Raw genomic sequence first — 22,360 nt, forward strand, 5'->3', positions numbered from 1 at the left:
AAGCACAAGGACTGGCATAAAGATCCCAGTTCGAGACTCCGGCTCCCCACCTGCAAGGGGGGTGCTTCACAAGCAGTGAAACAGGTCTGTAGAAGTCTTTCTCTCTGTCTTCCTCCTCTCTCAGTTTCTCTCTGTCCTACCCAATAATAACAACAACAACAGTAACAATAACATCAATGGAAAAAAATGGCCTCCAGGAGCAGTGGATTTGTAGTGCAGGCACCAAACCCCAGCAATAACCCTGGAGGCAGAAAAAAAATAAAAAGATAATTAAATGCTAAATCTGTTGGAAGATTAAAGTTATAGGGGAGAGAGAGTTCATCAGCATAATGGAATATTTCACAGGGCAACATTGCTTTGAAAGACATTCTAGTACAGAACATAGACCTCACTCTGGTCTCTGAAGATCTAGTAAAAACACATTTGTCAATGTATCAATGTTTACAGTGTCAGTACTACCTCATATTAACCAGATTTGGAAGACCCTGATGTAGAAACTATAACTGTGCTGTCAAGTTGTAATGGAGCCTTCCTGACACTGTTCATCACACATATTCTTTTTTTTTTAATTTATGTATTGGGGAATTAATGTTTTACATTCTGCAGTAAATACAATAGTTTGTGCATGCATGACATGTCTCAGTTTTCCATATAACAATACAACCCCCACTAGGTCCTCTGTCATCCTTCTTGGACCTGTATTCTCCCCCACTCACACCCCAGAGTCTTTTACTTTGGTGCGATACACCAATTCCAGTTGAGATTCTACTTGTGTTTTCTCTTCTGATCTTGTTTTTCAACTTCTTCCTGAGAAGATCATACATATTCTACATCAGAGGAACTATACAACGTAATTGGGAGTCAGAGGACTGCCATTGAATACAGAATCAGAACAACACGGGGGAAAAATCTAACTAAAATCATCAGTAGTACAGGTATAAGGTCTATAAATTGTGTGTCTCTGGTGTTGAAAACCAGTTCCTTCTCATTATATTTTGGTAAAACTTTTAGATTCAGCTCACTTCTATTTATAAGCATATTTTGAAAAAAATCTATGCAAATTTATAGTTTAAAACTTATTACTTTGGGGTCAGATGGTGGCATATCTGATTAAGTGCTGACATTACAATGTACAGTACCTGGGTTCAGGCCCCTGGTTCCCACCTTCGAGGGAGGGGGGGGAGCTTCACGAGTGTTGAAGCAGGGTTGCAGGTGTCTGTCGCTCTCCCTCCCTATCAACCCTTTCCCTCTTGCTTTATGGCTGTCTATATCCAGTAAATAAATATATTTCTTTTTTGGCAACGCATTTATTGGGGGCAGGGCAGCAGGGCTTGCTGCTCAGCTCCTTGTGCTTCCTCTGGGCGCAGATGTGGGTCCCTACCTGCTTCTTATCCTTTTAAAATTTTTTTTTCATTTTATTTATTTTATTTTAGAGAGAGATGCAGAGAGAGAGAGAGACAGAGAGAGAATCATCAGAGCACTGCCCAGCTCAGGTTTATGGTGGTGCGGGGGATTGAACCCGGGATTTAAAAGCCTCAGGCATGAGAGTCTGTTTGCATAACCATTATGCTATCTCCCCGACCCCCTACTGGCTTCTTGATGAATTTGAGCGCACTTGTCCTTGGATCCTTGGAGACCTTGAGCAGTTACAAGGCGCTGTGCACACCTCGCTGATCGTGTCCCACATGAACTTGGTGTGCTTGGTGAGGCGCCCCCGGCGGTGGCTGGGTCACCTTGTGGCGGCCATCGGGCACTCTGTGATATCTACTCTCCGGCCTGAAATGCCCAATAAAGATATTTTAAAAAGGAGAAAAATTTAAAAACATTTTCTAAATCAAAAATAAATTTAAAAGCATATTACTTTAAGTTCTACTTTTGTTTTGATCTGAGAAAAACATGAAGACTTCTCATTTAAAATATTGTGATATCCTACCAGCTAGAGGTGATTATTTCTGCCGCAATTGTTAACCTTAACTAAAGGTACTCTTCTGTCCCCTGGCCTTGTTTTTGCCTCCAATTTAGTTTGATAGAACAGTTCCTACTAGTAATCTATGGCCATTCATCTCATCTCAATACTAGCAGGCTTGCTGGCATAAAAATCTAGAAAAATTGCTTCTATGTCTTGTCACTTAACATAGAAATAAGCCTGCTAATATACATTCAAAAATGGTTTTAAATTCAGATTAAATGCCAAATTCAACCTCAAAGATTGATTGGGATTTCTTAAATATGCATAGTTTAAAGAGAGCTGCTACTTTAGTAAATTTCAAATTGGGCAGTCCGGCTGTAGCGTAGCGGGTTAAGCGCAGGTGGCACAAAGCGCAAGGACTGGTGTAAGGATACCAGTTCGAGCTCCGGGCTCCCCACCTGCAGGGGAGTCACTGCACAGGCAGTGAAGCAGGTCTGCAGGTGTCTATTTTTCTCTCCCCTTCTCTTTCTTGTCCTCCTCTCTCCATTTCTCTCTGTCCTATCCAGCGACGACGACAATAATAACTACAACAATAAAATAAAAAGGGCAACAAAAAGGGAATAAATATTTTTTTTAAAAAAAGAAAATTCCAAAGTGATACTGAACTTGACATATAATGTTCTAAAGTTAAACCTGTGTCTATTTCTAATCTTGTGAATTACTAGAGACAAGACTGTTTATGTGCTAGGTATACATGTGCCTATATATAAACCACTGTCCTTCATACACAGTCATTAGCATAAAGTGGGAGTACATAATTAGAATAATTAATGAGACACTGAATATGAATCCTCATACAAAGTACACCATAGTCCTCTACCTGCCCTGTTTTTCCATCTCCTATAAGTTTCTCTGAGCAATTTATTCCTAAGACCTAGAACATAGTGAAGTATTTCAAAGTATTATGGCAAAATAATAATAAAACATTTAAATCTACTTCATGGAAGCTATGCTCAATAGTATGGTACTTAATGGAATCCACTCAATGTATGCAAATCTTATTGGTGTTTTCTATTCCAAGACAAAAAGCAGCCTAAATTTTTGAAATGGTCAGAAGGGAATATGTTATATACAGCTTAGTAGAAAGGAACAAGGATATCTTGACTATGAGCTTATATGTTGTTAAAAATTTGTATGCTCTAGCTGGCCGGGCTAGCTTCACGGGCGGGTAACAGAGACAACCAGAAACATACGGCTGGGCAGGGAAGCTGTATTTCTTTATTCAAGAACAACGATTCATAAACTAAACCAAACTAATCACCAAACAGAACTCTGCTGTCTCTTTGTGGCGGCACAAGCACTCTCTCTTACTCTGCAACTCTGGAACCCTTGAACTCAGGAACCCTGGAACTCTGGCGGGGTTCCTAGGAGCGGGGCCAAGCAGGCCCACGAAACTAACTGGACTGATCCAATTCTCTTGGCAGGGGAGAACTACCCAATGTAAAGCATACAACACTTATATAATATTATCATTATCCTTTTCATCTTTGCTGTTCCAGTGTATGTGGAGAAGCTAGTATTTAGAGCAAAGGGGAAAATGAACATACAACCCCAAAAGTGGAAATATAGTTCTTGCATATATATGGTACGCACATTGATATAGGTATGTGTAAATATTCACAATAAAAACATAGGAGATAAGAGTGCATAGAAGAACTTTATACAGTGACCTGAAAGGCACCTTAGATATTGGAAGATACTGAATACTTATCTATTTATTTATTTTCCACTGGGCCACCATAAATATGTGATTCTACTGCTCCTGGGGTATTTTTATTTTCCCTTTATAACCTCTTACAGAGGAGAAAGACAGTAAGAGAAATAGGAATACCACAGTACAATTCCATTGTCCATGGAGTTTCCCTTGGTGCCATACATGGTACCATTATATGGAACTGGGGTTTGAATGGACATCATGTGTGTGTGGAAAACAAATGCCTTCCCAGGTGAACTAATTGGCGTCTTTCTTTCCCCTTCCTTCCTTCCTTCCTTCCTTCCTTCCTTCCTTCCTTCCTTCTTTCCTTCCTTCCTTTCTTTTCCTTGCATAGTCAGGGCCTTGTGCATATATAATCTCTCCACTCCAGGTATTAAGGCAACTTTTATATTCATATGGACAGAAGGACAGAAATAGAGACCTTATCACCAGAGATTCCTTCTGTTCTATAGCACCTCCCATGTGTTGTGGGGCTTGAATGTGGACCATTCCTTCTATCTAGTAAACTATTTCTCTGGACCATTCATGGATGAATGACTTACTAGAAAGACATCCCAGACTTTTCCTGAGCTCTGACATACACTGCTATAAGGGATTTAACCTGTGGCCTATGATGCCCCTGGCTTACAAGTTCAGCGCTATAATATTCATTCCTTCCTCCATCATTTTCCCAGAACTTTTGTGTGAATGATGCAAGTAATTCCATTGCACTGATTCACAATCATGGGAAATGGCTCTGTCTGTGTTGACAGTCATTCCACATTTATACAGTCCTAACGTAAGAAAGCCAGCTTCTTAAATAAAGCTTAGGTATTCAAGAAAGATCCAAAAATGACTGCAATCTTTATTCATGCCTTTTTAAAGAGAACATTTCCAGTTATGTTGTGAAATTTGCTTGTCTTGGGTTCTCCCTGAAAGGGTATTAACTTTTTCCTTTTAAGTTTTCTTTTTCCTTCTAGAGAAATGATTTATCAATAGGGCATTTTGGGGTAGAATTGTGCACATAGGGGTCTTTTAGTAGCTATGTTAGAATAAAAAGGAAATGTTCTTAGCTGAGAAGGCATGTATTCACTAATAGGATGGGCTGGGAGATAATGGAAGGGTTTTTTTTTTTTTTTGTAAAGGCAAAAAAAAAGACTTTTCTTTTATTTTCATCAGAAGGATGTTGAAATGAAACAATAAATTTTATTTATGTTTAGATACAAAATTTTCTCAACATGCATTCCCAAATGTGATGTTCATATACTGAAGTATTATTATTTTTTTTAATCAGAACACTGCTCAGTTCTAGCTCATGGTGGTATGGGTGGCTGAACCTGGGACTTTGGTGCCTCAGGTCTAAGAGTCTCTTTGCATAACCATTATGCTATCTGCCCCCACACAACGAAATTTTCTGAGATCTGTGTGTTCAGGGATTAGAAATGAAAAAGTAAAGAATCCCAAGAAGTATTGACTAATGAAGGAAAGCTTTTAACTTTATTTGTGTTTTGTTATATTTAAGTAATAATATTAGTGAGCCAATGTCTAAAGGAAACGTGAGGAAAGATGAATCACTATCTACCAAACTATTTATGTTAACTTTTGATATCTTTGTTTTTTAGCATATTATTTAATTATATATCATATAAATGGTGCATGCATATCTTTTTAGTACATTATTTATTTCATTATGTTATATACATTGTCTATATGTTAAAAAATGAAAGAGAGATAGAGAGGGTCACAAGAACAGTGCTTATTTCTGGTTTATGGTTCTGGGGTTGAACCTGGGTTTACAACGCCACAGAAATGAAACTCTTTTATGCCGTCTCTCCAGCCCTTTGCTCTCTCATTTTTATTTATTTTTTTGCATACTTGAAAGCTTGTGATGACTTGATCTTGCAGGCACTTTTTATAGTCTATATATGCATCAGAATTCATGGAGGTGGGGGCCGGGCGGTGTTGAGTGTACACCTGGTTGAGGGCACATGTTGCAATGTGCAAAGACCTGGTTCGAGTCCCCGGTACCCACCTGCATGGGGAAAGCTTTGCAAGTGGTGAAGCAGGGCTGCAGGTGTCTCTCTGTCTCTCCCTATCAGCCCCTTCCCTCTCGATTTCTGGCTGTCTATATCCAATAAATAAATAAAGATTAAAAAAATATATTAAAAAAAAAGAATTCATGGAGGTGAAGAAACTTCCATTGCTGCAATGACTCCTGTAAAGTATAGTTACTTTCAAACTTAAAGAATACAGGCACTGTCACAGTTTCAATGTATGGTTTCTTCTTCCAGATGGTTGAAAAAGAAGGTTATCTTCAAAAAGCTAAAATTGCAGATGGAGGAAAGAAACTAAGGTAATACATATTTTTTAATAGTCACTTTAACATTAACTATACTGGTTTCCATCTCTTCAATTTGTTTCTCTGCTATTGCTTGGAAAAATAAAGGTCTTACATGGTACAAAGTTAAAATATGTCCCTTGCTATCACTATAATCAACACTTTTTTATTTTATTCATTTAGTTTCAGCGTGCTATGATTTCTTTTCAGTGAAAAGAAATGAATTAATGAATGTTATTAATATTCGGGGGGGGTCGCTGTAGTCGCGCCATCTAGTGGGCGATGTCAGAGTGTGCAGGGGTCCAGATGGTTTTTCCGGGGATTCCTGTGAAGGAAACACAAACAAATCTGCTTCCCGTGGTTAGCAGGGCGTCTGTTTCGAATTTTTATAGATATTAAAAGAGGTTTAATGTAATTAGTGCATTAGCCAACTGAATATTGGGGGGATGTATCCCCTTTTGTCTTTACTTAATTGGGCATAGGTGTTTGGCAGGCCTTCTCAACAACCGTTTGTCTTTGGGGGTTCTAAGGGATGTCTGTGTCATGGGTGATGTTATAAAGGAAAAGAAGTCTTTAAATTCTTGGCAAAGGCAGGCTTATAGTGGCAAAAGGAGATACAATAGTTAAGTGTAGAAAAATATGTGAATGTTGTTAATTTATATAAGTTGTATATGGGGAAACTTCTTATATAGTTTGATATCTTACCATATGAGCAGATGCTTCTTCATGTGAAGGCTTTGACATAGTTGTAATCAATTACTTGTGAAGAAAAAAAACTTTTAACAAGTTGGAAGTTTACTATAATTGATAACTCGACGATTATAATTGGTTTAAGTATCTTTATAATTTTGTTTAAAAGTCATCTTATCTTATGTGCTACTCATGTAGCAGTCTCTGTATAGCAGGATCTTCAGACCAAATTTAGTTAAAATATATTGATTTTTAGCTACTTTTTTACTTTGGACTTTAAATAAACTCAGGGTACTTAGAGAGTTAACACATGTTAGTGACAATTTTTTTTTTAGAACATTTACAATGTCAGATTGATGCCAGATTTGTTGTGGATTAATTTCCACAAGATTAGTTTACAGGGTATTTTGGGGGACCCTCCAAAAGTGTCCTGTATATGAAATTTGTATTTTAATTTTGGAGATGATGAATTGTCACATTGAATATTTAGATTTACTCACTTACTTTAGCAAATTAATTTTACCTTTATAAGAATCATGTTGAAAACTCCTTTACTTAACTCTGCCTGGTAATAATGTAGCTTAAAAGTTATACTTTTAACCATTAAGTTAATGTTTACCAAACTTGAAACACACACATAAACATGTAGACTATAACACACAGGAGGAGAAAAACTTTTGTTACGAAGACATATCATTTCAAACACAAATTTAGATCTGTACTTAGTTGAACCATCTTTACTCACACAGTTTAAGACTAAATGTTTCACATTTATACTAAGACTAAAAAAAAAATCTAAAGAGGAAAAAACAAATTTTTGGACTGTTTCTGGACATCTCCAGAAACTATGGCTACGTCCAGTGTTTTTATATAAAGTCAATTAAGTTTCAGAGTACTCTGATCAAAATGGGTTGTACAAAAAATTTGGTCATTCAACTCACTCAAAAAAAATTTTTTTTAGTCATTCAACTCACTCACTCACAAAACACAACTGAAAGCAGAGAGGGTAGACAAGAAGCTTATGATATTCAGAGAGAACGAGGGGGAGAAAGAGGGAAGCAGTAGGGAGGTTTTGTTTTGGGGCTCTGTGAACCAGAATTTTCAGATCCCACCATGTCATATTATGAGTCCCAGAGGGGGGTGGAAAAAAAAAAGATCAAATCCCATGAAGAGCAGAAACAATTTTGCTGCTTTTACCCAGCAAAGCAAAACATAGTATCTTATTGGAAAACTCTAGAATAGTGTTTTAAAATGCTTATCTTCACATGCAGTATAAGAAGGAAAAACATTGGTTGAACTGCATCAATCCTTGCTTAAGTTACTATTGTAATTTCTGAGGTTGGGTGACTACATTTGTCATAAAGTTATCTAATATAGCGTGGCTTGTACTCAAAACACAACAATTGAAGAATCACAGAGCAGAAAAACAAAAAACACATCAATAAAAAGAAAATGGTTAAATCAAGAGCAAATAAAACTGCTACCACAATGAATCAACACAGGAACCCAGAAGAAACACCAAATCAGTCAGAAGTAACCACAGATGAAAAAAGTATGCAAGCAATAATAAACCTAATAATCACAGAAATGTAGACAACTATGGAGAAAAGGTTATCAGAATCAGGGAAACAACAGATGAGACCCACAAGGAAAATACAAGCTACCTTGAGGTAATTAGAAAACTAAAAGCTGAAATAGCTGAGATAAAAGGCCAATTAGCAGAACAAGCTAATACTATAACTGAACTGAAGAAAGAAGCTGAGGAAAGGGGAAGCAGGTTAACAGAAGCAGAGAACAGAATTAGCCAGACAGAGGATGAGCTAGAGAAAACTAAGAAAGAGGTAAAAGAGCTCAAAAAGAGATTGTGAGACACTGAAAACAGCAAGAGAGACATGGGATGATCTCAAAAGAAATAACAGCACATGACTGGCCTGCAGAGGAAGAAAGAGAGGAAGGGGAAGTAAACATTCTAGAGGAAATTATAGAAGAAAACTTCCCAGACCTAAACAACAGAAAGGACATTAAGATCCAAGAGGCTCAGAGAATCCCAAACAGAATCAACCCAGACCTGAAGAGACCAAGACACATTACAGTTACAATGAAAAGAAGTAAGGATAAATAAAGGATCCTAAAGGCTGCAAGAGAAAACAAAAAGTCACATAGAGGGGAAACCCATATGACAATCAGCAGACTTCTCCACTCAAAACTCTAAAATCCAGGAGAAAATGGCAAGATATCTATTAAGTCCTGAATGAAAAGGGTTTCAACCAAGGACAATATATCCTGCTAGATTTTCATTCAGACTAGATGGAGGGATCAAAACCTTCTCAGATAGACAACAGTTTAAGGAGGTAACCATCATCGAGCCTGCCCTGAAAGATGTTCTAAAAGATTTCTTATAAACAAGAACATCACCATAATACTTGCCATATATCAAAGCAAATAAAAATTGTAGAATAATGGCACTACAATAAATTAAGTCCATAATATCAATAAATTTCAATGGCTTAAACTCACCCATTAAAAGGCACAGAGTGGAAGTGGATCAGAAAACACACCCAACCATATGCTGCATGCAAGAATCCCTTCTGGCTCAACAAGACAAACACAGGCTTAAAGTGAAGGGATGGAAACTATTCTACAGATTTATGGACCACAAAAAAGGGCAGGAACAACCATTCTCATCTCTGACACAATAAACTTTAAATTAAAGTAATAAAAGATAAGCAAGGACATAACAAAATGATTAGAACATCAATCAACCAAGAAGATTTAACAATTATTAACATGTATGCACCCAATGAGGGGCCATCTAAATACATCAAACATCTACTAAAAAAACTACAAATATACATCAGTAGTAATGCAATAATAGTGGAAGATTTTAACACCCTACTCTCACACTTAGATAGATCAATGAAGCAGAGGATCAACAAAGAAACAAGAGAATTAAATGAAGAGATGGACAGACTAGACCTACTGGACATTTTCAGAGTTCTTCACCCCAAAAAACTGGAATACACATTCTTTTCAAATTCACACAGCACATACTCAAGGATAGACTACATGTTAGGCCACAAAGACAGTATCAACAAATTCAAAAGCATTGAAATCATCCCAAGTATCTTCTCAGACCACAGTGGAATAAACAACAAACAGAAAATTACTAAAAGTCACAGAATTTGGAAACTGAAGAACATTCTGATTAAGAACCACTGGGTCAGAGAGACACTCAATCATGAAATTCAAATGTTCCTGGAAACAAATGAAAATGAAGACACAAGCTGTCAAAATATTTGGGACACAGCTAAAGCAGTACTGAGAGGGAAACTGATATCCATACAATCACATATTAGAAAATGAGAAAAAGCTCAAATAAGCAACCTTATTGCACTCCTCAAGGACTTAGAGGAGGAGGAACAAAGCAACCCTAAAGCAACCAGAAGGACAGAAATCACTAAAATTAGAGTAGACATAAACAACATTGAAAATAAGAGAACCATACAAAAGATCAATGAAGCCAAATGTTGGTTCTTTGAACAAGATTAACAAACCCCTAGCCAGAATCACTAAAAAAAAAAAAAAAAAAAAAAAAAAAAAAAAAAGGTAGAAGACTCAAATAAATAGAATTGTAAATAATAGAGGAAATATCACAACTTACACCACAGAAATCTATAAAATCATGCAAAATTTCTATGAAGAACTATACACCAACAAGCTAGAGAATCTGGAAGAAATGGAAGAATTCCTAGAAACATATACCCTTCCAAAACTGAAACAAGAACTACAAAACCTAAATGCACCAACCGCAGACAAAAAATCAAAACAATTAAGTGTCTTCCCAACAACAAAAGTCCTGGAACAAATGGCTTCACTAACATATTGTACAAAACCTTTAAGAAACAGTTAATACCTATACTTCTAAAGCTTTTCCACAAGACTGAAGAAACAGGGACACTCCCTTCCACCTTTTATGAAGCCAAAATCACATTGATACCAAAAGCCGATAGGGACACAATGAAAAAGGAAAACTACAGATCAATATGAATATAGATGTCAACATATTAAATAAGATCCTGGCCAACCGGATACAGCAGTATATCAAAAAGACTGTACATCATGACCAAGTGAGATTTATTCCAGGAATGCAAGGCTGGTTCAACATACGTAAGTCAATCAATGTCATTTACCACATCAATAAAAGCAAAACCAAAAAACATGATTATCTCAATAGAGATAAAGCTAACAAACACATGAAAAATTGCTCCAGATTGCTGATTGTCAGAGAAATGCAAATAAAGACAGCAATGAGATACCACCTTACCCCTATGAGAATGGCATACATCAAAAAGGACAGCAGCAACAAATGCTGGAGAGGCTGTGGGGACAAAGGTAGCTTTCTGCACTGCTGGTGGGAATGTAAACTGGCCCAACCTCTGTGGAGAGCAGTCTGGAGAATTCTCACAAGGCTAGACATGGACCTTCCATATGACCCAGTAATTCCTCTCCTAGGGATACACCCCCAAGGACACCATAATACCCAAACAAAAAGAAATGTGTACAGCTATGTTCATAGCAGCATGATTCGTAATAGCTAAAACCTGGAAGCAACCTAGGTGCCCAACAACAGATGAGTGGCTGAGAAAGTTGTGGTGTATATACACAATGGAATATTATACAGCTATTAAGAACAATGAACCCACCTTCTCTGACCCATCTCAGATGGAGCTAGAAGGAATTATGTTAAGTGAGCTACATCAGAAAGATAAAGATAAGTATGGGATGATCCTACTCATAAACAGAAGTTGAGAAAGAATAACAAAAAGGGAAACTCAAAGCATCATTCGACTGCATTTGGAGTGGGGCACCAAAGTGAAAACCCTGGGTTGTGGGTGAGTGTGGATGTTCAACTTCACTGGTGGGATGGGACATAGTCTTTTGGCGGTGGGAATGGTGTTTATATATACTCCTATCAATTTGTAGTCATATAAATCACTATTTAATTAATGAGGGGAAAAATTGATTGATTGTCTCAAAACTTTTATATCACAGACTTAGTCTTCTTAATACATAGGCTGAATCTTTGATATGTTGACTCTCTTAAAGGCTTAGACCAGGGAGAACAGAAGCAACTGATGACACAGCTATATACAAATAATGTCAAAGGATGTACATTATGGTGATGTTGTGTATGATAAGCAAATCCTAACAAAGGGATTTTTCAAAGTTAACCCAATTGCCAAATAATGTGATTATAGCAATAACTATCTATGTCTTCCTAAACCCTAAGACAACAGGGAACTCCCACTTTCTCTTTAGAATCTATGTTTCCCCCAGTCCTGGAACTTCTAGGGTGGTGCTCAATTTCCTGCATGCTTCTCTCAACTCATACCAAATAATATTGTATCTGCCGATCTCATCCTAATCAATGCAACACTACCACCTCAGCATGTTTCACTTCAGACTGTGTACAGAAACAACAGGTGTGGAATGTCAACCCTTCACCCTCATCATTCAGGTGAGACCTTTCCTTTCATGGTATTCTCTAATTGCATTCCAGGAGGTTTACTTCCTAACAAAGTCCCAAAACCTAGATAAAGACCAGGTCCCATAAGATAGAGCATATGTTCACATGTATCCATAAATTAGAGCAAAACATATACCTGAAAGCAAAAATACACAATAGTCTATAGTGAGTCAGTATAAAGTTCATAATGAAATAGTGTCTACTTGGATACCCTCCTCACCTATTTCCTATTATAGTTCTCTCACTCACTCCCAAGCTATCCTTATCAAAGCAAGGACTGCAAAAGCTGAATAAGGTCAAGAGACTGGCATTCTTTAAAGATGACTTTTTAGTCACTATCAGGCCATTCCATCAGCTGGGGCCCTAGTTGGGGAGTCCTGAGATTCCCAAACAGACATGACTGATGGGCCTAGACCTCGAATAAATCCCTCTCTCTATTGTTACTGGTCATCTATATCAGGAACAACAAAACAGACTCCTTTGTGGGCTCCCATAGGACCTTGCCCTCAACTTGGATCAACCACAGTAGAGAATGTTCCATTCTCCAAAGGGAGGATGGATAACATACTCTATGCTACACCTGAGGAAGATAGGTCCTTATATTGGGGCAGCTTGAAACGTTCCTACTTATGACCACAGAATGTGAGGGCAGATCTACAGGGATGCAGAGGTCACATAGGCTCCTAAGCTGACTATGGACCCAGATCACATCAAATTGATGGGGTTTACAGTCAACAATATTTATACCCCTTTCCCATATTAGAGAGCTACTCTCTTCCCTGATTCACCTTTCTGGCCTTCTGCCAGCCATGACACCACCTCCCAAGACAATAATTAGGATTCACCTGCATATCAGATTTCAAGCTCAGGCAAAAAATGAACAAACAAACAAATAACAAAAAACCCCAGTAGTATAGCCACAGGCACTTTGAAATATAACTAAAATATGCCTACTAGCTATCTACAAAATGGAGGGCCCCCCAACTCTTCATCTGTACTATTCCAGCCCCTTAGGTCCATGATTGGTCAACAGCTCAACAACTTGTTTGGCTTTGTATGTGAACTATCTTTTCAATCACTAGGACCCAGGTGCTAGCATGATGCCGACCAGGCTTCCCTGGAGAGACAAGCCCACCAATATGTCCTAGAGCTCCACTTTCCCAGAGCGCTTCCCAACTAGGCAAACAGAGAGATAGGCTGGGAGTATGGATTGACCTGAAATGCCCGTGTTCATTGGGAAAGCAATTACAGAAGCCAGACCTTCCACCTTCTGCACCCCATAATGACCTAGGGTCCATACTCCCAGAGCGTTAAAGAATAGGAAAGCTATCAGGGGAGGGGATGGGATACAGAATTCTGGTGGTGGGAATTGTGCAAAGCTGTACCCCTCTTATCCTATAGTTTAGTCAATGTTTCCTTTTTATAAATAAAAAATTAAATTAAAAAAAAGAAAAGAAAATGGTATCAAGAAAAAAAACTAAAAAACCAGAAGGGCCACACTAGGTTGGTCATGCTCCTTACCAAGCACAGGAGCCCTTGTTTAAGCTGCTAGTCCCCATGCAGGGGCGTGTTTCACAAACAATAAAACACTACTACAGATGTCTCCCTTCTCTATCTCTCCTTTCTTCCAAGTTTCTGTCATATGAAAGAAAGAGAGAGAGAGAGGGAAAAAAATAAAAGTAGAATTGCATAACAGGTTCCATTGCATAATCAGCTCACTTGAATGAGTTTGTAGGTTACTTCAATGTGTGTAGCATTTTATATTTGTTACTTTGTTGTTGTGCACTGGCCGCAGAGAAGAGAGAGAGGAGGGGTCCAGAGCGAAGAGGAAACACAAATCTTTATTTGCTCTGGCACCTCAGAGTGGGGTGCTAGAGAAGCAGGTTGGGCCACGTGGAGGGAGCGAAAATGGCTGCCTCACGCAGTAACCTTTCCTGTATCTGAACACCAGAGTGAAGCGCTGGCAAGAGAACGAGGTGCGGAAGAAGAAAGGTTTTTATAGGAGCAGCTTTCATGAGAATGGGAAGGGGGAGGAGTAACCATAGCACTCCAGGATAGGATAATAACTCTCGTGAGAATGGGAGGGGGAGGAGTAACCAAAGCACTCCAAATATCGCGGGGATATAGACAATGCCCTGAGGGCACAACATGGCTGAACAGGCACTCCGAGAATGTCCCAACTCTCATGGGAACTAGCAGTAGCCTGAGGGGACAACATGGCAGATGTGACTGCATGGGCACTATTTCCCAGCAGTTACTTTAGTTTGCATACCATGTCTTTGTTTTAGTTTAAATTCATATAAACATTCATGTTATCTTACTCTTATTTTAATCAGCTCTCATAACTTTATGTATTTTTTAAAGTTTTAATTAAATGTTCTATAAAATAAGTTTTGACTTTCTTTTTAGATTTTTTTTTTATTGGATTGAGACAGAGAGAAATTGAGAATGGAGAGGGAAATAGAACAGGAGAGAGACAGAAAGACATCTGCAGCCCTGCTTCACACTAGTGAAGCTTTCCCCCTGCAGGTGAGGACCAGGGCCTGGATCCTACTAATCAGGTACACCAATGCTTAGCCCTCTGTTTTTTTTTTTAACCTTAGATTAACACAACTAAGTTGTCTATATTCCCTACTATGTGACATTGTATTATCATTGTATTTTTGAAGACTGGCCCATTTTACTGGATTATCTGTCTCCTATTCTGGTTCCCATCATCTGTGAAATCTTTGTCCATCTAATCCACTTTCCAGTTATTTGGCTTATCTCTGGCATTCTAGAAATGAACATCTATTTCATGTGTACGGAAATGTGTTCTGAATTATCTAAGATGTGTGTGTGTGTGTGTGTGTTATAAGCACCGTTCTGTTTCTTTTTACTTTCATTCAATATTATTGGTTGTACATCTATCTGTGGTTCTATAGTTAAAAGCAGTTCGTTTCTTTGGCTACTCATTTTGCCATCGTGTGTGTGTGTGTGTGTGTGTGTGTGTGTGTGTGTGTGTGTTTATAGCAGATTTTGCTTACTGATTCTCCCAGAAGTGAACACTAAGTTGTACCTAACTCCTTCCATCCCAAACAACATTGCTATAAACCATGCATGAATGTTCCCTTACAGACCTATAAGGGCTTCTCGTGGACACATATCAGCAGTGAACAATTGCTTGGTGGTAAGGTACAAACATTTATAAGTCCTCTGTGTGCTGCTGCCAGATTTTCTCCTGAATGAGGGCACTGGTTCTCACGCCCTCTACAATGCAGAAGGGATGCCACTGCATCATAAGCGCATTAGCACTCAGCAATATGTAACTGAATCTGCAAGCTGATGACTAAAGAATGATACCTCAGTGATGCATTTGTTTGCATGTCTATAATTGGTATCGCTGTTTAGCATCATTGGAGGTGTTTAAATAAGTCAGATTCTATATTCTGAGAATTATCTGTACGTAGGTTTTGACTATATTCTTTCTTTTCTTTATGCGTGTGTGTGTGTGTGTGTGTGTCTTTGTTTTTGTTGTTGTTTTTTGTTCCTTCTTTTTTCAGAAAGAACTCCAGTATGTTCTAGGTAATAAAGCGTTGTTACTTATTTTTTTCCTTTTAAAACATCATTTATTATTTATTGATGTATGTATTATGAGAATGAGAAAGGAAAGCAGACACAGTGACCAGTGTATAGTTCAGGTCTAGCATACATCACTGGTGGAGATTGAATCTGGGGCTTCTGAAATCACAGTCATACTTTCTGTCCTCTCTCCAGCCTATCTTGTCAACATTGGACTTCGAAAATATCTCTCCAAATATCTGACTCTCGTGTATATTATCAATGAAAGGTCATAGACAGAAGAAGAAGTTTGATTCAGATTTCCCATCATTTTACTTACCGTTTCTTTCTGTCTTTCTCTTTTTCTTTCTCTCTCTCTCTCTTTCTTTCCTTCTTTCTTTCTTTCTTTCTTTCTTTCTTTCTTTCTTTCTTTTTTGCCACCAGCATTACTGTAGGGACTTAGTGCTTACATAACTACACTGTTCCTGGAAGCCAGTATTTTTTTCCTCTAGGTACAGGATGAGAGACAGAGTGAGATAAAGAGGGAGAGAGAGACAGAGAGAAAAGAAATATTTCAGCACCACTCTGTCACGCCACTGTTTATGAAGCTTCCCCCTAAAAGTGCTCCTCTCCTATTTGACTACATGCGAATCTAATCCAGTTCCCTGTACCTGGTAATGCACACGGCCTACTTGCTTTCTTTCCGCTCTCTCCCTCTCTCTCTTTCTCCCTTCCTTCATTCCTCCCTCCCGCCCTTTCCTTCTTTCCTTCTTTCCTTCCTTTCTTTTTTCCTCCGACATTTTTCCCTTTCCCTCTCTTGCTTTCTTCTTCTCTGCCTACAGCAGGGGCTGGAGGTTTGAACCCCAGCCCTCACATGGAGTAATTTCTGCAACCCCCCTGGGTATGCCACCTCCAGGACCCCAGCCCCAATACTCTATGTTTATAATATAAACAATTTATAAGGTGAAAATTATCCCCATACAATTGCCATGATAAATAACATAAAATACCCTACCATGTTGATGAGTCTGTAGTATACTAATACTTATTCCTATTAATTTTATATGCTTGTTAAATTGATGTCTTTTAAAATTGGGTAGTTAGAATTTCTGTGAACCTCTTATTGCTTGTCATATTAAAGGAGTTTTTTTTAAAATGATAATAAATTGTTTGATTAAATCCTATGACTGTTTTTAAGAAGTCAGCATTGCATATCCCCCCAAAATGGAATGTTTAATCTTTAAGATTTATTTATTTATTAACAAGGAAAACAGAGAGTGAGAGTTGAGAGAGAATCAGAATATCAGGCATATTTGGTGCTGGGCAGTAGACTTAGGACCTTGTGCTTTTTTTTTTTTTTCCTCCAGGCTTATTGCTGGGGCTTGGTGCCTGCACTACAAATCCACAGCTCCTTGAGGGTATTTTTCACCCCCTTTGTTGCCCTTGTTTTATCACTGATTTTATGGTTATTATTTATTGTTATTATTGATGTCATTGTTGTTGGATAGGACAGAGAGATATGGAGAGAGGAGGGAAAGACAGAGAGGGGAGAGAAAGACACCTGCAGACAAGCAAGTCCCGGGCAGGTGGGGAGCTGGGGACTCGAACCAGGATCCTTTCGCGGGTCCTTGCGCTTTGCGCCATGTGCGCTTAAACCGCTAAGCTACCGCCCTTGTGCTCAAAACTCTAGCCACTGTCGCAACAAAATGGTCAGTTTAGTCATAACCTTGAAAATGTGTCTATTTTTATCACTTTGATTATTTACTAACTAGTAACTAATATAGTATAGTAATTATAATTGCTTATTATTATTATTATTTTTACAAGAGCACGGCTCAACTCTGGCTTATGGCTTATGGATGATGTGTCAAGAACCTCTCATATTCCAGGCCTTTGAGTCCTTCTGCAAATTCAGATGCTAAAGATTTCCTTTCAATAGTTTTTGCCCCATGTATCAGGCTACTTTATATCTTTTTATACATTTTGAGTAATAAGGAATATCAACATGCTTGCTCTGCCTAGCACTTGCTTAAATGATTCACTGGCAATTAAAATGTACTCTACTATTAATTCTAATACTTCTGCCTATCACACAGCAGATAATTTTTATCCTCTCTTACTCTCTCTTTTCTCCGAAATAGCATTTGTATAATTACAATCACATAACTGAATGTTTTCCTCTGACATAGATTAGTTTTAATCTCTCTTTTTTTAATTTTTAGAAGATCGATGTGTCCATTTCAGAGAGAGAAAGGGGGGGGGTGAGCAGGGGAGAGGGGAAAAGAGAAGGGAAGAAGGGGAGAAAGTGAGGGGAAAGAAAAGGGGAAGGGGGAAGAGGGGAAGAGAGGAAGAGAGAGAGGGAGAGTGGTGACAAAACCAGAGCATCACTCTGATGTCTGCCCATTGAGGGAGGAAATTTGGCCCTTAAGAACCACTGCCACTTTTCCTCTCATAATAGAATATATTGAAGCCGTAGAGAAAAAACCATTATTTACTTCATGCCATCAAGCATATCGAGAACTTCAGTTGTCCTGTAACAAATATTATCTTTTAATCTTATAAATGTTTCTGTAATGAATCCTTGAAAGCACCACTAAATCATAGATTATATTTTTCTTTTTCTTTCATCCATTCTTACTTATTTTCCCTAATTCGTATATTTCTTTTTTTAATTTAAATTATTTATTTATTTATTTATTCTCTTTTGTTGCACTTGTTGTAGTCCTTGTTGGATAAGACAGAGAGAAATGGAGAGAGGAGGGGTAGACAGAGAGGGGGAGAGAAAGACACCTGCAGACCTGCTTCACCTCTTGTGAAGCGACTCCCCTGCAGGTGGGGAGCCAGGGGCTTGAACCAGGATCCTTACGTAGGTCCTTGCACTTTGCACCATGTGTAGTTAACCCACTATGCTACCACCCAACTCTCCGTATATTTCTTTTTTTAATGTTTTATTTATTTTTATTTTTGAGAGAAAATCAGAGAGAGAGACAGAAACACCAAAGCTCTGGTTTATGGTGGTTCTGGGGATTGAACCTTGGACTTAGGAGCCTCAGGCATGAGAGTCTGTTTGCATAACCATTATGCTGTCTCCCCCGCCCCATGTATTTCTTTATAGGAAAAAGCCGAGCAATCTCTGACTATGAAGATAAGTAGGTGAAGTGAAGGAAAATTTCATAGGTTATATCTCCTGTTGCTAAGTGACCATAAATTTAACCTTATTTGAAAATAAAGCTGGAGGCTACGTGGTGATGCAGCCAGTTGAGTACACACAACACCGTGAACAAGGACCCTGGTTCAAGCCCCCAGTTCCCACCTACAGGTGGAAAACTTCATGCATAGTGAAGCAGGGCTTCAGGGATCTGTCTCTAAGTCCTATTAAAAAAAAAATAGACAAAGAATGATAAAAATAGGGAAACTGGCCACTGAGATTTGTCATGCAGTCACTGAGACCCAGTAGTGATAACCTTAGAGTAAATAAATGATTAATGAATTAAAAAATATGAGTTCTATAAAATTCCCAGTGAAATAAATAGAATTGAAAATTGACCACTTTCAGAACTGAACTTTAATTTGTGATTGCTATCATTGAAAATATTTTCCAGTGTGTCTTCTTTGGGGTCTTTCATGTCCAAAACCACAAAAAGCTCAGACTTCTCTCAGATTCTCTGAGGGAATAGAAGGACAATGACTTTACTCAGAATAAATTTCCTTCAGAATGTGATGCAAAAGTGTATCCTTAATAAGAACTTTCTGTACTTGGTAGTGGAGACCAAATAGAAGGCTTGGAAAGTCTCAAACATAGAAATGAATTTGTAGAATGTTACTATAGTTTTTATTTTTAGGATTTTCTACAAAAATCTTATAAGATTATAAAAATCTTATAAGATTTCTGAATATCGAAAGCCATTACATTTTAATTAATTATGGCAAAGATGCATTTGATTATCTGTCATTGTCTCTCTGACCAGCTTTTTAGCAGTGGTTAAGTATAAACAGAGAATGTGAGACATTAGTAAGCTACCAGTTTGAAAGTAAATCAGAGCATTTCACAGTATTTGGGTTATTTGGTGGTATATCACTCAGGGACTCTTGAGTAAATTGTATTTCTTCCTACCCCATGTACAGAATCAGGTCAAATCCAGTGTGATTAGAGCAGGGAACAAAATAGCCTGGAATTTGCAAAGTAATCTCAGGTATAGTCCTCATGGACAGTTTCGTCACTATGTTATTTTACCTAATGGGAGCAAAAGAGATCACTGTTAGATAAAAGAGCTATGATGTTAGAGCAAATGAATGTGTTAAACATACAATACTGTTCAATCTAACAGGTACTTATAATGGTAATGAGTATTTTAAGGACCATTTTTCTTTTTTAAAAATTTTTTTATTTTTAAAAAGGAAACATTGACTAAACCATAGGATAAGAGGGGTACAGCTTTGCACAATTCCCACCACCAGAACTCTGTATCCCATCCCTCCCCTGATAGCTTTCCTATTCTTTAACCCTCTGGAGTATGGACCCAAGGTCATTATGGGATGCAGAAGGTGGAAGGTCTGGCTTCTGTAATTGCTTTTCCAATGAACATGGGCGTTGACAGGTCGATCCATACTCCCAGCCTGTCTCTCTCTTTCCCTAGTTGGGAAGGGCTCTGAGGAAGCGGAGCTCCAGGACATATTGGTGGGATTGTCTGTCCAGGGAAGTCTGGTCAGCATCATGCTAGCATCTGGGACCTGGCGGTTGAAAAGATAGTTCACATACAAAGCCAAACAAGTTGTTGAGTTGTTGACCAATCATGGACCTAAGGGCTGGAATAGTGCAAATGAAGAGTTGGGGGACCTCCATTTTGTAGATAGCTAGTAGGCGTATTTTAGTTAAATTCCAAAGGGCCTGTGGCTATACTAGTTTTTTTTCTTTCTTTTTCTTTTTGCCCCTGAGCCTGAAATCTGATATGCCAGAGGGTCCAACTTATTGTCTGGGGAGATGATGTCATGGCTGGAAAAAGGACCAGAAAGCTGAATCAGGGAAGAGAGTAGCTCTCTAATATGGGAAAGTGCTATAAATATTATTGACTGTAAACCCCATCAATTTGATGTGATCTGGAGCCCATAATTAGCTTGGGAGCCTATGTGACCTCTGCATCCCTGTAGATCTGCCCTCACATTCTGTGGTCATGAGTAGGAACATTCCATGCTGCCCCAATATCGACCCATCTTCCTCAGGTGTAGCATAGAGTATGTTGTCCATCCTCCCTTTGGAGGATGGAACATTCTCTACTGTCGTGCTACACCGCAGAGAAGAGAGAGTGGAGATCCAAAGCAAAGAGGGAACACAAATCTTTATTCACGCAGGCACCTCAGGGTTGGTTGAGAGTGCAGTGGTTTGGATCACCTGGAGGTAGCAAAAAATGGCCGCCTCCCAGACCACCCTTTTCTGCGTCTAACCACTGAGGGTTGACATTCCACACCTGACATCTCTGGTCACTGTCTGAAGTGAAGCATGCTGAGGTAGTAATGTTGCACTGATTAGGTTGGGATCGCGGATACAGTATTATTTGGTATGACTTGAGAGAAGCATGCAGGAAAGTAAGCCCCACCCCAGAGGTTCCAGGATTGGGGGAAATATAGACTCTAAAAAGGAAGCAGGAGTTCCCTGCTGTCTTAGGGTTTAAGAAGACAATAGATAGTTATTGCTGTAATCACGATTGGATGCATTGGATCGACCTTTCCGTGGTGCATCCCGTGAGTACCCATTCATTGGGGAAACTGACGATCCTTCCTAGCAGACTGAATCCACATGGATCCCAGTCACTTTCAAAGCCAGCAACAAGCTCCTGACCGCTTTCAAGCTGTTGGTCCTGCTCTTCGAGTCCACCCTGTCCAATGTTTGATGTCTCGTCATCCAATCTGGTCCCCTACGCCTACACTGAACTTCTCTGTTCCAGACTCTTGGAAACAGAGTTGGCAGTCAGCTGAGGTAAAGGACAAACACCTCATCACAGACCCCTGCAAGTGTCAACCCAGCTTTGACCTAGCACGTTATGATTGGGCCCTCCTCAATCGCTATCGAACAGGCCATGGCCGGTGCACCGCTATGTTCCATCGCTGGGGAGCCAGAGACGACCCGAACTGCCCCTGCGGCTACAGACAGACTATGTCCCACATAGTCAACGACTGCCACCTCTCCAGATTCAAAGGAGGTCTCGAAACTTGACATCAGGCTCAAACTGACGCTGTTGACTGGCTACGGAAGAAGGGCAAACGCTAGAAGAAGCTATAATCACATTATTTGGCAATTGTGTTAACTTTGAAAAATCCCTTTGTTAGGATTTGCTCTATTATACACACTATCACCATAGTTTATGTCCTTTGAAATTATTTGTACATAGCTATGCTATCAGTTGCTTCTGTTCTCCCTGGACTAAGCTTTTAAGAGAGTCAACATATCAAAGACTCAGCCTATGTATTAAAAAGATTCAGTCTGGGAGTCAGGCGGTAGCGCAGCGGGTTAAACGCACGTGGCGCAAAGCGCAAGGACCGGCGGAAGGATCCTGGTTCGAGCCCTGGCTCCCCACCTGCAGGGGAGTCACTTCACAAGCATGAAGC

General features: G+C 38.9%; 1 protein-coding gene across 2 annotated transcripts in view; it reads left to right on the forward strand.

Annotated features, from left to right (window-relative positions):
- The window catches only part of ARHGAP15 (Rho GTPase activating protein 15), a 785,763-nt gene that overhangs the window by 110,146 nt on the left and 653,257 nt on the right, over positions 1 to 22,360 (forward strand). For both annotated transcript variants that reach the window (XM_060178060.1, XM_007539658.3), the window contains exon 4: positions 5,954 to 6,015. In XM_060178060.1, the coding sequence (XP_060034043.1) occupies positions 5,954 to 6,015 (62 nt within the window). The remainder of the gene's footprint in view (positions 1 to 5,953; positions 6,016 to 22,360) is intronic.

This window comes from Erinaceus europaeus, chromosome 18, assembly GCF_950295315.1.
Source record: "Erinaceus europaeus chromosome 18, mEriEur2.1, whole genome shotgun sequence".
In the NCBI taxonomy this organism is placed as follows: domain Eukaryota; kingdom Metazoa; phylum Chordata; class Mammalia; order Eulipotyphla; family Erinaceidae; genus Erinaceus; species Erinaceus europaeus.